Consider the following 15886-nt stretch of genomic DNA (forward strand, 5'->3'; position numbering starts at 1 on the left):
GTCTATGTTAACATCAATGTTGCCACTATTTCAATGCTTAAACTTCATAGTCTATTAAGACAGAATTACACGATCAGACAGTTCCATAAATCACTGTAAGGTCTATTTCAAGATGACTCTAGCTATGGTATCTATTTATTTAGCTTATGGTATTATTTGTCAAAAATTGGAAAATGGCCGCGAAACAGACTTCAACATTAGAAGATGGTAAATTATTTATTAAAGTAATTGTATGCGTTAAAATTGTTTTATATCAAGTATTATACCTTGTTTATTTTTATTTCTTGACTTACTTCGTTACTATTTCACTATCATTACTTTCTTTTAGTGTATAATTTTGTTTACGTTTCAGCACAGGCTTCTGATAATATTCCTCTGACATCCTTAGACGAAAGCCTCCTCAGTTTAGAAAAGCTTGATCGTGCGTCACCTGAACTATGGCCAGAGCAAAGTGAGTTGAAATGTCCTAATGTATTTTATCACAAATGACTGCCGTATAATGATTTTCAAAAATGGCGCTATTTGGTCACTTTCGAATGTTGTCATATTATTGCGCCATGTACTTACTGTATCTAACCATTGTGATTTGGCTTTTCGGTTAATAACCGTTCTTATTTTAAATCTTTAACTTGTTATGGGTGACGGTAATGATAATTTTGTGAATTCGGATGAAGGATCACGTTGTTCCAATGACTCGTTTGCAGTTCCTGGGGTGTCAGAATTTGCGGCGATGCACAATGCTAACCAATCGCCTCCTTCATGGAATCGAGGATTCACCAAAGAGGACATAAATTACATGCAACGTGAGTGATTTTGAAATAAACGATTTTTGATCTACTGGAACAACAATATTAATTTCTTATTTGATACTCATTTTAATTTTCGTTCAGCCACCTACCTGTGTAGTATAAATAGATCATCATCATTATTTTCTTCTAAATAATTGAAATTTACAGTATCAAGTAAATTATAACAAATTTAAAATCTGTGTCTAAAGTTTTAATTTATTAAAGTGATGCAAGGTGGAATTCATGACTGGAATCAATATTTGTTATTCTAATAATAGATGTTACAGCTCAACTTCTTAAAAAAATGGTATCCATTGCTGTACACAACACACAATGCCACTGTTGCCTTAATTTAGGCTGCTATATCTTTTACAGAGTTAAGCTCTCTATCCACAAGTGGGCTCATAATGGAAGTCAAGAAACTCCATGATCTTGCCTATCAATTAGGTCTTGAAGAAGCTAAAGAAATGACTCGGGGGAAATACCTTAATATTTTTACTTCTAGAAGACAGAAGCAATAGTATGTTTGTTATTTTTCTACTTAGTCATAACCTTAATTGTAATTAATTGTTATATTCATAACTCAGTGTTGATATTGAGTGAAAATATTTGAAATTTTTCTATAAAATAATAGTTTTATACTGCAATATTGATGCATTGTTGTCTTTTATATTTACATTGTTATCTTACATTTTCTTAGACAACAATTTAAGTATATTAATGAATACTTGCTAACTTGCAAGACTTAAGATTTGCTCTCGGGTTAGTTTTTATCAAGTTCTTATAGAATTTCATTTCATAGTTTTATGGTACCCTTAACATGTTTATAATTGAAATTATGTTAATCTCCATTTTACGCAATAATTTATCAGATTGTTGTTTATCAGAGGAATATATTGACAATGTAACATTTTTTAAAAAACTGACATCATTATTTACCATATTCATTTACCAGAGGGAAAGTATTGTAGTAACTTTATTAATTTTTAAATATGAAGATAATTATCTATTATGATCTATATTCTATGCATTTGACTTTTGCAATAAGTGTTGTGAAATAACTATATATAGTTTATTTGTAAAAACTGTATTTAGTATATACTATTTCCATTAATTCAGGAATGTAAGTGACTGACACTTCAAAATATATGTAAGATCTAATAGGAGAATTAAGAAGTATTGGAATAAAAAATGCTTAAAGAATTTATAATTTTATTTTATTATAGCTTTACATATTATGTAAGAAATAAATTCAATACTTTAAATATAATTTATACAGTTGTAATATGGTTTTATGTACTTCACCTTTAACAACCTATTATTTACTTACACAGATTATTAATTTCTATCGACAAATCTTATTTTCAAAGGCTTATTTGGTCTTGCAATGAAACATCTTGTAGGCTTAATATCACCGTAATGATATTCTAGTTTATATTTTTGTATAAGCTGAAATTATATTTGTTTATTATTCCTGGGATTAAAAGGGTTAGTGTCATTTTCGTTCAAAAGGTTCTCAATAAAATCTTTAATAATTATTATTTTCCATAAAGAAAAGTTTTGAGTTCACAATTATTGGCGAACATATTGCCTCAAAAATATAGTCTAATTAAAAATGTTTTAGGAAGCTTTTTAGCATCGTTTTACTCGCAAGTTTAGAGTAATGTGTGTGGTAACAAATGCCATAAAGGGGTTCCTTTACGGTGACAGTTATTTCTCATCATTCTCCTATATTGTCAATATTTAAATATGTTTATTTGTACTAAATCAACCTTTCATAAATAGTTCTAACATGTTATTTCATAAAAAGCTTTGATGCTGAAAAAAAATTACTTTTAATTTTTTTTAATTTTTTTAAAAATTCTAAATTATAGCTATACTAATAGAAAACGATCCCTGACTACCTCACTAGAATATTTATTTTAAACCTCGACATGTAAAATTATGCAAAGCCCCTAATGTTATAGTATCTATGATTAGTCTACTTACACGAATAGTCAACATTGACAGCATAGTCTCTGCAATATTCTGCCCAATACACTTCCTGGCACCGAAACCGAAGGGTATTGATGCAAATGCGTGATAATCTTTGGCATCCGGCTTTAACCACCTCTCAGGGCAGAATCTAATAGCGTCATCGTAATTGTTCTCTTTTAGAGATGCGTCTTGAGTCGACATTATAATAAGAGTGCCTCGGGGAATGCTAGAATAAATTGTAACCATAGACAACTCGCACAACATGATCTAGTTTTAACGAAATATAATTTACCTATAGGTATTAAACAATTTATAATTATACTTAAATACTATTATAGTAATATTATAAATGCGTGTTCTCTGTCTGTTACCTTTTGCCGAATAAACGGCTAAAATTAAACGTAAAATGGTTTGCTTTTTAAGATTCTAAAGCCAAGACATTTCACTTGATTTTTTTATACAAAGTATCTCATAATTTAACACAGGTCATCGTTTTAATCTATGTAGTAACTAACATACTTGACACAATATTCATTTTCTAAACTTACTTGTATTTATCCAATGTAATGTTTCTTGATAAAATCCGTGTTAGCACTGGAATCGGTGGCACTAATCTGTAAGAAAAACTGGCAAATACTATTCATATTTGATTTCATATTCAAATTACTCTAATATATATAAAACATACAGCTATATATGAAGATGTATCCCCAAACTCGGCAAAGCCTTTGCTATGGGTACTAGACAATTTCTAAATATACATACATTTTTAAAATGTGTATATTGAAAACATCCAGAACTATATGTACAGGTAATTTGATGTAAAAAGTGCATTTGGTGGATATCAAACCCATGACTAATGCAATTGAGTCAGTATGCTAAACCTTTAGAACACAGGTTGTCGAATATGCTGTCTATATTAATAATTTATATATTCGAAAAGGTGTTTGTCTGTTTATTATCTTTTTATGACTAAACAAATCCTGATGAAAGTTTATGTGAAAATAGATGATATAACGAGAATGGATTTAAGCTGTTTTTTTTTCTACAAAACAGACGAAATCTGGTAACGGACAGTAGTTTATTAAATACATTGCTCACCGTAAAGTTTCCTTTATACAAGCTTGCAGGTATGGAGTTTCCTCTTTGATCTTGTCAATATCTATGTTATCAGTATTATATGCTTTAGATATTTCTTCATATAGCATCCTCTGTGATCTTTGATATTTCGCCAAGTTGTATAACAAAAAGGACATCGATGAAGTGACCTGTAATATTTTTTTTATTACAATACTATGAAAAGGACCAAATAAAAAAGAATCGTAACTAGTGATTCAAAATTATTTATTCAGATAGTCATATTTATTCATCACTATTCCTAACCTCCAGTTGAGAACTTGTAAGTAACCAAACTGGTATATATTTTTTATTTTATTTTGGTAGCATATGTAGGTGGATTCTTTTATATAGGATCCTTAGTTCGCTTAATAACCGCCCTAGTTTTGCCGGTGCACACCAAAAAAAATCCATCATTATTACTTCACTGGAGATTACAAAATTTACAATAATAACTATTTATTTAGTCGGACAATATAGGTACATTTGTGTTAGTAATAGATAATGATGCATCTTTTATTATTTGACTAGATCTAGTACCATCATACCGTATTGACTCCAATAAGAAGCATGTCCATAATTATAGTAGCAATGTCCTCAGCGTTCATTTTCTCATCACTCATAAGCATAGCGTTGATCAATGAATTTTTACCTGATATAAAATAACATACTTGCAATAAATATAACATAATAATATCCTTGGACAATTCACACAGCGCCATCAAGTTGTAAGTTAAGCTGAGCTTGTTTTATGGGTCTAATATCCATAACACAACATAAATACTAATATAAATACACATATACATTTTTTTGTAAATACATACATAATACACATAGAAAACACCCATACCAATACAAATACTCATGAATACAAATGTTTGTACCGTGCGAGGAATCGAACCCGCGGCCATTGTAAAGCATCGTGCTAAATCACTAGGCCACCGAGGCCGTCAAATATATATATACATATATCTATTTAAAAGAAATCTATTTATTTAAATAACTAATGCACGTCATACATAAGTAAAGAGTACATACGTAGTATGGCGGACTAACACCTAATGGCATTTTCTACCAGTCAACCATGAGTTGTTCACAGAATACACATGTATATACATACATATTTCTACAAATATACATAAATACATATACATATGTAATATAAGGCCTAATGCTTCACTATTCTAGTTACAGACCTGTACGGATTAAAATTGAGACACCGATTTGAACCCATTACTGGAAACACCCAAAATAAATTAATCCGAGAGACGATGGTAGATTTCATTTTAATATTTTCCCACGTTGCATTAAAATATTTAAAAGTATACTTAATATAGGTATCCAATATTGTGATTTAATTCAACGACAAATTCTTAAATATTAACCTATTTCATCTTGAGTTCGGAACGAAATTGCTTGTTCTGCTTCCATTACATGTTTTCCGATTAAACTGAAAAAAAAAGACAAACTAAAGCCAAACTTATGTAAAACTCATGAAATAATGAAATTAAACAAGTTTTCTCAGGATGCAATGTTCATTTTGCTTGGCTATATCCTGTTACTTCTCTTATCTGTAATTTTATAAACAAAATAAAATCAGCAAGGAAGAGGTTGAAGGAGTCGAAAAGTAACATCCTAATAAGAGTCTTAGATTTTGTGACATTATATTAAAATTCATGTAAGAAATAATAATAACATACTTATCTAAACTATCACAATATTTCACCAAAGACAGCCAGGCGGGAGTGGTAAACAATTTCCAGAAGTGCAAGCCAGTTTCACACTTGATTATGGCTTGAGTGGCCTTCTCCAAACTGTGGTACAGCCACGACATGTCGCACTGACTGTACACTAATTCAGTGTCCAGCATTGTGAACTTTTTGGAGAATAATATCAATCCTGAAAACGTTTCTTTTCTACGTATAATAATAGTACTACTCATTGCTAGCTATGCCACGCTGTGTTGGGTTGAATAGTAGGTCTCTTAAGCCTACCTTTGCTCAAATTGTTTATAATTAAGATTGTTACTGTATTTCAAGGTGCAATTTTACTAATTTGTTACTCTTTCAGACCAAAACTACAGGGCCTTCAGCCACTCTCCATAACACATTCCGCGGGTTTCGAGTGCCATCTGCACTCGACACCTATTATTATACTATAATATACTATGTGTGCTATATCATTGTGCGGGTGACAGTTGCTAAATTTAAGCTACTACAATTATTAATATAATTAAATATATTATGAATGTGGTATAGTTGAAATACTATCGTCATAAATAGTCATAATTTCTTAATCGCGGCAACTTTCAAGAGTGAAACGGAACTGTCAACCGCACCATGCTACAGCGCACATGATATAGGTGAAGCTGTAAAGGCCAATATACGATTAGAATAGTTCGAAAGGAAAACGCTGGCACAGCACATAGTTAACTCCACTTACCCATACAATCAAAAGACCATTTATGAAGCTCTCTGTACAAGTCTTTCGGGATTTCATCTTGGTTGTTCCTTATGTTGTATATCTTGTTGGCAAAGTTTTCACAAACGTCGTCGATGCCTTGGATGTGCTGTGACACGGAGCTGTGTAGTGGATTGTACACAACCGATCTCTGGCGCATCCATTCTTGACCGTGACTACAATTAACGTCATTACTATAACTGTCAATTAATAACAAAACCTTAATAAAAATACCTGCTGCTTCAGCTTATAAGCCAAGCTGCTAGGAGGGAGGAGACTAGGTGAGTCAAAGATACACAAACTATAGAGTCCAAAAAAGACCTTCGTAAAGACATAATAATAATGAACTCTTTAATGTGTTCACAGAAGATACAATAAGAAAATACAGTAAATAGTAATTACAAAAGGCGGTCGCTATAAACAGACAACCTAGAAAAGAGGACTTTTGTACATACAATAGGTAGGTGGCACATATAAGACATTATTTATTATACTAATAAATATACATACATGAATTAAGTATAAATATATAAACCTACATACCTAAATACTATATATTGGAAGATATGAGAAAAACAATAATACAACATAAACAATAATAACCCTGGATATTTCAGACAGCGCCATCTAGCGCATCTAGCAAAGCTTATGTTATGGGCTTAATATATAATAGACAAGTGATATAAATTCTCAGATACCTATTTTTTTGTATTTACGTAAAGCACATAGAAAATACCCAGTCTAATAGAAACAATCATACTTAGGAAAACAAATGGTGCTGTGCCAAACCGCTAGAACACCTAGGTCGCCATATGATTATCTATGTAAACTAGTATAAGCCAAATCTTATTTTAATTTAATAGTCAATCGTAATAAACCAAATAAATATGAGTGCGTCATACCAGAATGGTTTACTAACCAAAATGTAAGTTCAAATCCGGCCGATGCAAAAAATCTACCTGTGTTAATTTATAATTTCGACTGATTTTACGATGAATGAAATATCGTTAAAAAAAACTAATATGTATCCGACTTGGAGGATTCAAAATATACTAATGCATGTTAAGTGTTGCGTTCACTATAACATCGACAGTTGACAATACATCTGCCTACCCCGACTAGAATAACAGTCGTTATAGTATAAGTGAGCCTGTAATGTACCTGTAAAAACTTCACTTAAATAATAATAAATAATATCAGAACTATTCACACAGTGCCGTCTAGACCAGAGTTAAGCTAGCTAAAGCTTGTGTTATGGGTACTAGATAACTATACTACTGATAGATTTTTTTGTAACTACATACATAGAAAACACCCAGACTAACAGAAACAATCATACACATGAATACATATGTTTGTGCCGTGCGAGGAATCGAACCCGCGATCATCGGAAGTAAGGCTGTGTGCTAAACCGCTGTACCACCGAAGGTGTCATTTAAATAATGTTACTCACATAGTGTACAATCCACCATAAATATGATTTCTATGATCTATTCTGTATTTCTCCAACGAGTCGAGTGTAGATCGTACAGGGCAGTCGCCTTCGACCGTATACACCTTCTGGATATGATCGGGGTGGTTGATCAGAACTATGTCGGCTCCAACTGGACTCACGAACCGAACCACCGGCCCGTATTCGTCGAACAGTGTTGAAAGATTCTTGAGTGGCTTCCTATTATTTACGTATGCTCCTAAAATTCAATTTAAAAAGTTATTAAAAATTTTAACGGCCGTGGGCTTCTAGCGATTGAGCACAGTGATTTGATGGTCGCGGTGTCCTAATACTTTTTTAATATAGGTGTAATCCTGTATAATTCGTTATATTGATCTGGTTGTCTTAAGCATTTCTATAAGTTCTTTAGTACACATAACACAAGCTCTATATAGCTTGGGCCTACATGGGGCTCTGTTTGTGTTTCGTGGTTCGCTATTCATGTGTAGGCATACAGTAAATGGCGTAGGCACGCCCATACCTATAGATTATGTTTAGAGTTACAACCAAGTAATCACCTTCTTTCCCATTCTATGTAGTTACCTACGTAATATATAGTATACACGAATATTTATGATACGTACCAATATTCAGTCCCATGGTAAGAACGCTAGCTGTAAGCTGTGTGCCGATTTCGGATAAATAGGCGCGTATGCTTGAAATATACTTTAGAGACTTTGGTCCAGGCACTTCATCAAATGATAGAACCACGGGTTCTTTATTTGTTAATACCATCGGAACTACTTTCGCAGCAGGATAAATTTCACCAAGTAAACGCTCATTTGATGCAGACACACCAATAGAGCTTGGTTCTTTCTGCATAACATCTTGAGATTTAGTGTTTTGTAACCGCGCTCTCTCTATGCTATAATACCGTTGTTGTTTTAGTGTAACACTGTAATTGACATGAAATTTAATAAATCGCAACTGATTTGGTAACATTGTCGAAAATGAATTCAGTATCTATTTTTTACTGTTAATTATTAGGCTTATAATGTCTTTCAATGACAATGATTTTACAAGAAAACAATCGAAAATCGAAATACAACAACATTTTAAATTTCCGCGCCAAGTAATTCTATCTAGAATCTACCATTTATTTCCGTATTTGGAGTTTGTGTTTTTGTCTGTGGTTAAGAATTTTCGTCTAGGGCAAGTAAATAATTATGTAACTGGAAGGTGCATTTAATATACAATTTAAATAAAGTTTGGCTTAATATAAGGTATATACTAATCAAAACTTTCCGGAAAGACCATTCTGAGACCTCATTTCTTTAGTAGTCTATATAGGGAAATGATTTCAGAAACCAAAATTACTTGCTTTTGTATTTAATAAATATATATTTATTATTAAAATAAACTGGAAATGAAGCAGAAGTGTATTTATTTATTGGCATGTTGTATATTAATACATACAACATGTCCTGAAATTATGGTATCATTGATTGTCCGTCGAAATGTCAAGCAAAATGTCAAACGTCAATATGGCCGTGGCGAGACGAGCGACCACTAGTGGCAGATGGCGGGAGTGATCTCGTGTGATATAACTGTGTTAGATGGTTAGATTAGTTTTTAAATTGTAGTGTTTATTATAGAATAGTTATTAAAATGACTAGGTAAGCCACATTTCTTTTATAATCTTTGTTTAATTTATCTTGGTATCTATATCCGTACTGCACAGAATGGCAAGCAATTATGACTGTCGAAAACCATGCATTTCATTATTATTGAAATACATACTCATCTTATTATTTCAGAGCTAAAATAGAACTCGGAGACGTGACACCGCATAATATAAAACAATTAAAGAAATTAAACACAGTTGTATTTCCTGTGTCATATAATGACAAATTCTACAAAGATGTACTGGAAGCGGGCGAACTGGCCAAGTTAGCGTATTACAATGATATCGTGGTGGGAGCTGTATGCTGTAGAATAGACACGTCGGAGAACTCACGGAGACTGTACATAATGACACTAGGGTGTCTTTACCCCTACAGAAGACTGGGAATAGGTACTTTGATGGTTGAACATGTGCTCAAGTATGTTGAACATGATGGGAATTTCGACAGCATTTTCTTGTGAGTACACATTCTTCTATAAAATATTAACTTATTTATATCTATCTAAACATCATTAATAATATTTACTTACTCATTTATTTGTGTTAGCACTTTCATTACTAGATATGCCTTTGCACTATAATAATATAGTGATTGGTCATTACTTCAAGGTTAAAATATATTGTTGATTGTTACAGAAATTGTGTATGTAATGGTAATTTTATAATGTCACAAATGATTGATTATCAAGTACATGGTAATAGTTGTGAAAAAGCTTTTAATGGGCACACATTTTTGTTACAAGTAGGTTTGCAATCAATGATTGTACTGGCTGGTATGGCAGATGAAGTATATTTGAAAAGAGAGTGTATTGTTGTCTTGACTGCTTTCATGTAAAATATCAGTATTTTCTATATCATAGCAATAAATGTATTTTTATATAATTTCAAATTTTATTTTGTTCAGAAATATATTTCCATTTATATGTTATTCTACATTATTTACTTCTATACCACTAATTAAGGTGAGAAGTTCGGAGGTAACTTCCTTCACAATTTTAATAGTACAGTCAGAACCAAGCATAATTAAAATTGTGACAACATTGTGGCAACATTTCTATTTTATAGGGGTATATTACATTAGGAATTTAAACATATTTACATTTGGAGCAATAAATACAATATGAAAAGCTAAATTGATCTCACTACATTATACCTATACAAAAAATGTATATTAATTTACAATATGTATCATAACATAAGCTATAGAAATGGACAGTGATTTAGATTTAATCTAATACATCATATTGATAGAATATGCATCACTCCTTGTTTATCACTGCTGATAGTATCTAACATTCTTTATATACTGATTTGTTCTGTGTATACAGTATCATACAATAATTAATAAATAATAAAAAAATACACTAATTTAGTAAAAATAATGAAGCTTCTGTTTTTATCACAATACATATATATATTCAAGAAATATAAATCCTTAGTCATACTTGTCTATGATCAAGCTTGTTTTAACTTGGATAACTTAATTTACTATTGATATATGGGGAAAATCTCTTATCAGTGTTTATATTATACAAGATTTAAATTGAAATTGAAATGCAAAATTTTTCATATCTTCACTTTCTTTCAAGTTATTCTGTGAAAAAACAGTTGTATTAGTTCAATAAGGATTAATAAATAAAATATAAACCATATATGTTTTATATTAAACTGCTATTCATGATTGAGTGAGAATTCTCATAAGAATCATTAAATTTTTATAAAATATTATCTAGTTTTTAAAAACAGTAATATGTATACTACTATTATGTACAATTATTAAAAATACCTTGAAATCTGTACAGCTATAAACAGAGTCCCATTACTTTTTAAAAATTTATTTTATGTGTATTTATAAAATGTACTCCATTGTTTATTGTCAGTTTTACTACTCAATTCTGTAAATGTACTAACATCAATAATCATCATAATATCATTATGATTTCACTGACCCTGAAATTTTATTCCAATAAAAATAATATCTTCAAATTGTACTGTAATGTAACTTGAAAATTATTTTGAAATAGAAATAGAAATAATCTTTATTCAAATAAACTCATTACAAGCACTTTTGAATAGTCATATTTTGATTTTACCACTCATTCGGAATGCAGATTGATCACAGGAAGAATGAGCAGGAAACTTGTGTCTTGATCTTTTTAATAGGTGTTTTTTTTATATAAATAATTACAGTATAACAAGTAAAAGGCATGCAATAATCAACATAGAAATTGCTACGCACTCATTATTAGTGTAATCAGATAATATTGTCAATGCTATGGATTTCAAGTTTTGGTTTCGAAATAAACTTTCATAGTAAATACTTATCAACATTGGTTCAGTCATCTAGGTGTGGATACAAAATAAAGAAATAAGCACTTACATCTTAGTATGTGTATATGCACATAATGTGCTACATAATAGTCCAAATGCTATGTTATAATTTTTATAACACAGAATTATGTGAATTCTTTCTGGGAATTGTTTGATTAACAATTTCATTAATTTGTTTCAGACATGTGCAAGTGAATAATGAAGGTGCAATAGATTTTTATAAGAAATTTGGTTTCGAGATTGTTGAAACAAAAGAACACTACTACAAGAGGATAGAGCCAGCTGATGCACATGTGCTACAGAAGACAATCAGACAGTCAGATGCAACACCTTTAGTTAATGGATTAGTGCCACATGCAAAAACGAATGGACACGATTGAATAAACCAATAAACTCCATTGTATTCAACAAATCCTCGACTTGGTTGTAATAGTGCAACTAACAAAGTGATATCACATAATTTAAGACTTTAGGAACTCGGTATCTATAAACAGAATTTAATTAGGATACTTTAAATGTTTGTTCCACTTTCGGGATAAATATTTTACTATCTTATACTGAAATTTCCAATGTAAATGGTTTCAAACATGTCTCAATAGGGAACAAGCCATTTGTAATGGGTTAGTTAGTAAGTTGTGGAAGTTTGAAGCCATAATGCTAAACTGAATATGACTGATTGTTCTGGATACTAACTCATGTTGTACAGTACTTCCATAGGTATGATGGCATGTTGTTGATGGAGACATTGTGTACACAATTCTAGTGTTTTAATATTCTAATACTGATTGTACAGGTGTGACATTAGGATTACTATTAAATGGAGGTGAAATTGTAAATTCTCGATCATTTGAGTATGTCTTGTACAAAAACGAGAAACAGTGGTTAGCTCTAGGCATTCTTTTAACTATAATGGATGGCATATGAAATTTTCGTGTCATTGTTTTTTACTATAACTAAGTAATCAAGTAGGTGTAAAGTTTTCGATTTCACTAATTTAATGAACTTGGACTCAAAACATGTCGCGCAGTAGTCACCTCGCAATATATCTTTGTATTTGTAATGTGTGTATGAGGAAGGAGTTTCTATTTTCCAATTACCTACTCAAATAGGCTTAATGTTTCAAACTATGTTAATTTTATATATTTTTTTGCACTGCGTCAGTATATTGGTGTTCAATAATTTTATAATTTTGTTGATTTATATTAAAATTTGTTTTATTAAAATTGTAAATTGATTTGTAGCAATATGGAAGTCGTAAGTCACCACAGGTTTCAAGCATCTGCTACCAAAGTTTTTTGGCACTCAGTATTTTTTTTCTGAATCCATATTTTGTTATACATCATGTTCATTGCAATTTTAGCATTAGATTAAATAAACATCATTAACATTTTAAGATGTTTTATTTTTCAAGCCTGCATAGTGCATGATACACACATACATTCGAATATGTAACATTGACACCAGTATGTGGATCCCGTACTGTGAAAGACGCAAACAATATATTATTAATATAATATCTATTATTATAACGAAAGATCAAATTGAATCTAGTATTATATCATAGGAAGGGAAGAAGAGCAAGGGATTGTTAATAATGTGGACTGATGACCCCATTGCTAACAATGTACCATGTTAGGTAGACATCCACGTGGTTCCACCTAGAAAAATAAATTGCTGGTGAATTTGTCATAATGGGTTAATTGACTTGGCTTTATCTGTCTGGTGCCCCAGCCAGCGAAACCGTTAGCTCAAACGGGTGCACCAATCTATAAAAAAAAGTATTAATATACATGTGCACGATGCACCTTTTTGTATATTATTTATATATTTTTCTATATAAATGTGAACGAAGGACTGTATATACATATATGGGGCTGGTAGATATAATTACGCAAACACGGGTTTTAGGATGCAATAATATAATATTATGTACAAAAGTATAATAATTAGCAGAACAAGAATTGACAATGTCATATGTATTTTTCTATATAAAATAATAGACAAAATACATGAATAATATACAAAAAGGTGCATCGTGCACAATACATATTTATATAGGTATAACCTCAATTTACCAATTATTAAATGATGTGACTAGGAATCCCTTACTACTACTTTTTTTTTTCAGAAGAATACATTCAAATAACTATTCTCACCTTTAGAAAGGCACCAAAATAATTAAATATAACAGGCTAACAAGTTATGAAGATGTTCTAAAAATAATTAGTAATTATTTCCTAAAAAAGTTCTCCAATGGAATATATTTTTTGTGTTGTGAAATAACTTCGTCGATTTTGTTCTTTATAATTGAGATTCGTAATTAACTTCATCTTACTTATTTTGTGGAACGCAATACAAATATTTAATTATTATAATTTATACAGTTTAATGTTATCAGCAGGTCTGCTATTTCCTGTAGGTACGTAGGAGGTAAGTAGGTGGGTATTGATAAAACAGCCCTAGCCGTCGATAGCTGCAGCATCGCACCGGCGTTGCGCTATCGTCAAAAACCTTGTACCTTCTTAACCTTCATAGATAACGACAAAGAAATAATAACGAAAGATACGAAAATGCTATGAAAGGGTCCGATAGTTTGCAAACGTAATGAGGAAACAAATTGTACATTTTCATTACGTATAAATACCTTGCGTGAAAATATTTTCTTAAGGATTTCAATGAGTTTTAATGGGATAAACTTCCGCCTGCGCTATTGGTATATGATGTGTAGACATTACCTGACATTGTACTTGGCAAGCAATTGGGGCACTAGTCCATGTCATCATAATTATTGCCTGCTTATCTTGTTTGAGACTAATTGTATATTAGGTATATATGTATTTGTAGATGTAAATAAAGAAAATCTATCTATCTAATTAGATTTTTTTTATATTAAAATTTGAGATTGCTGCTTGAGCTCTGTCTAAGCGATCTTTGAAAAAAACTAACAATAGTTTATTTTTGAAAATTAACAAGTCAAGGCCCTCCAGTAATTACTATTTGTTAGAAACAGCGTTATGAATAGGGTGCGCCAAACTCTTCTACTTTTTGTTTATAAACTTGCTTCCTATTATTTTTAAATCACAGCTATAGTTTTCTTAACCTCTCATCTGCCAATTATTGGACTCGGAGACTAAAGCCCCATTTTGAGAAGTTCTGTAATTCGTCTCACAGATAGGGTGTTAATATCATTTTGACAGTTAACAGTTGAAAGGTTTATAATATAGAAGGTTAAATATATAGAAAATGCTAGTACATAAATTCATCGACTTCTTATTGAAATATAGACCTATTACAAACTTCATTGACCTACACACTACATAATTATATTATTATTTAATAGAGAAAATAATAAAGCAAATAATTTTGGCATTACTTTATTACAGCATAAAACAATGTACAATATTGTCACATTAGCTATTTTCACTACGGACATCTTTGGTCGTAATATAGGTGATATCGATCGTGATGTATCATTATTTAGCAATAATTATATTCTTTTGCCGGTTGCGCAGACGAGGGGCGGTTGTGGACGTATGTAATTATTTCGATCAACTAAATGGAATTTGCATAAAGGTACAGGAAGATAAACCGAGGGTGTTCGCTCTACCATGATAATCCAATACTACATGTAAAAGAAAGAAAGGCAAATATTTAATACTATAAATAAACGAGGGAAAATGTGAGGACACTTGATACAGCACGATGAATTTATGAAAATTATTATTGAGGGAAAAATTAAATTAAAGAATACCAAGGCACAGCTACATCAACCATAATAATTGATACCACATAACTCCAATTTTGTATGTATCTATAAATACAAAATTGGAGTTATGTGGTATCAACATTTTAAGAGCACGATGGAAGATCCTGGAAAGTGGTAAGAGCTTCGCTGACAAGAGCGTTACTCTTAAATTATTAATGAATGAATACGTCATTCTTTCCGATGGTAACAAAAGGGTTCTAGTTGAAATCGACTTTGAAGGACCAAAATTGTAGTAAAAGTAGTAGTATATAAAATTGGTGACATATAGGGATTAAAGTATAATATGTAAGATACCATTGTCGTTATGGGCCTCCCTATAAGACTGAATAAGA

General features: G+C 31.1%; 3 protein-coding genes across 5 annotated transcripts; 2 read left to right on the forward strand and 1 right to left on the reverse strand.

Moving 5' to 3' along the window:
* Window positions 1-118: 118 nt before the first annotated feature.
* LOC131855641 (protein lin-52 homolog) lies at window positions 119-1621 on the forward strand. Of its 2 annotated transcripts, none has more exons than XM_059206937.1 (4): window positions 119-207; window positions 353-451; window positions 705-803; window positions 1164-1621. In XM_059206937.1, exons 1-4 carry the CDS (start codon window positions 147-149, stop codon window positions 1307-1309), a joined length of 405 nt encoding a protein of 134 aa, XP_059062920.1. In that variant the 5' UTR covers window positions 119-146; the 3' UTR covers window positions 1310-1621. The 2 variants fall into 2 exon arrangements, with proteins under 2 accessions (XP_059062920.1, XP_059062921.1); XM_059206938.1 differs by having other exon boundaries at window positions 150-207; window positions 358-451.
* Window positions 1622-1644: 23 nt separating this feature from the next.
* Window positions 1645-8892, reverse strand: LOC131855642 (probable cytochrome P450 301a1, mitochondrial). Of its 2 annotated transcripts, none has more exons than XM_059206939.1 (10): window positions 8418-8892; window positions 7795-8032; window positions 6324-6517; window positions 5582-5780; window positions 5267-5331; window positions 4430-4533; window positions 3867-4033; window positions 3314-3391; window positions 2778-2991; window positions 1645-2237 (listed from the first exon to the last, which is right to left on the reverse strand). In XM_059206939.1, exons 1-10 carry the CDS (start codon window positions 8773-8775, stop codon window positions 2127-2129), a joined length of 1728 nt encoding a protein of 575 aa, XP_059062922.1. In that variant the 5' UTR covers window positions 8776-8892; the 3' UTR covers window positions 1645-2126. The 2 variants fall into 2 exon arrangements, with proteins under 2 accessions (XP_059062922.1, XP_059062923.1); XM_059206940.1 differs by having other exon boundaries at window positions 3314-3379; window positions 8418-8890.
* A 434-nt stretch (window positions 8893-9326) lies between these two features.
* On the forward strand, window positions 9327-13134 carry LOC131855606 (probable N-acetyltransferase san). Its single transcript, XM_059206892.1, has 3 exons — window positions 9327-9449; window positions 9591-9914; window positions 11970-13134. The coding sequence occupies exons 1-3, from the start codon at window positions 9442-9444 to the stop codon at window positions 12166-12168; spliced, it is 531 nt and encodes a 176-aa protein (XP_059062875.1). The 5' UTR covers window positions 9327-9441; the 3' UTR covers window positions 12169-13134.
* Window positions 13135-15886: the final 2752 nt, after the last annotated feature.

Source organism: Achroia grisella, unplaced genomic scaffold, assembly GCF_030625045.1.
Source record: "Achroia grisella isolate CSIRO2021 unplaced genomic scaffold, CSIRO_AGI_Agris_v1 utg146, whole genome shotgun sequence".
In the NCBI taxonomy this organism is placed as follows: domain Eukaryota; kingdom Metazoa; phylum Arthropoda; class Insecta; order Lepidoptera; family Pyralidae; genus Achroia; species Achroia grisella.

Bases quoted from the DNA above. Each gene is read 5' to 3' on its own strand.
- LOC131855641 (XM_059206937.1), top strand. From the start codon at position 147: ATGGTATTATTTGTCAAAAATTGGAAAATGGCCGCGAAACAGACTTCA. The intron at 208-352 runs GTAAATTATTTA...TTTACGTTTCAG, and splicing joins GACTTCAACATTAGAAGATG to CACAGGCTTCTGATAATATT. The intron at 804-1,163 runs GTGAGTGATTTT...TATCTTTTACAG, and splicing joins GGACATAAATTACATGCAAC to AGTTAAGCTCTCTATCCACA.
- LOC131855642 (XM_059206939.1), bottom strand. From the start codon at position 8,775: ATGTTACCAAATCAGTTGCGATTTATTAAATTTCATGTCAATTACAGT. The intron at 5,781-6,323 runs GTAAGTGGAGTT...AAACGTTTTCAG, and splicing joins ATGGTCTTTTGATTGTATGG to GATTGATATTATTCTCCAAA. The intron at 2,992-3,313 runs GTAAGTTTAGAA...AATTTATTCTAG, and splicing joins ATTACATTGGATAAATACAA to CATTCCCCGAGGCACTCTTA.
- LOC131855606 (XM_059206892.1), top strand. The intron at 9,915-11,969 runs GTGAGTACACAT...AATTTGTTTCAG, and splicing joins AATTTCGACAGCATTTTCTT to ACATGTGCAAGTGAATAATG.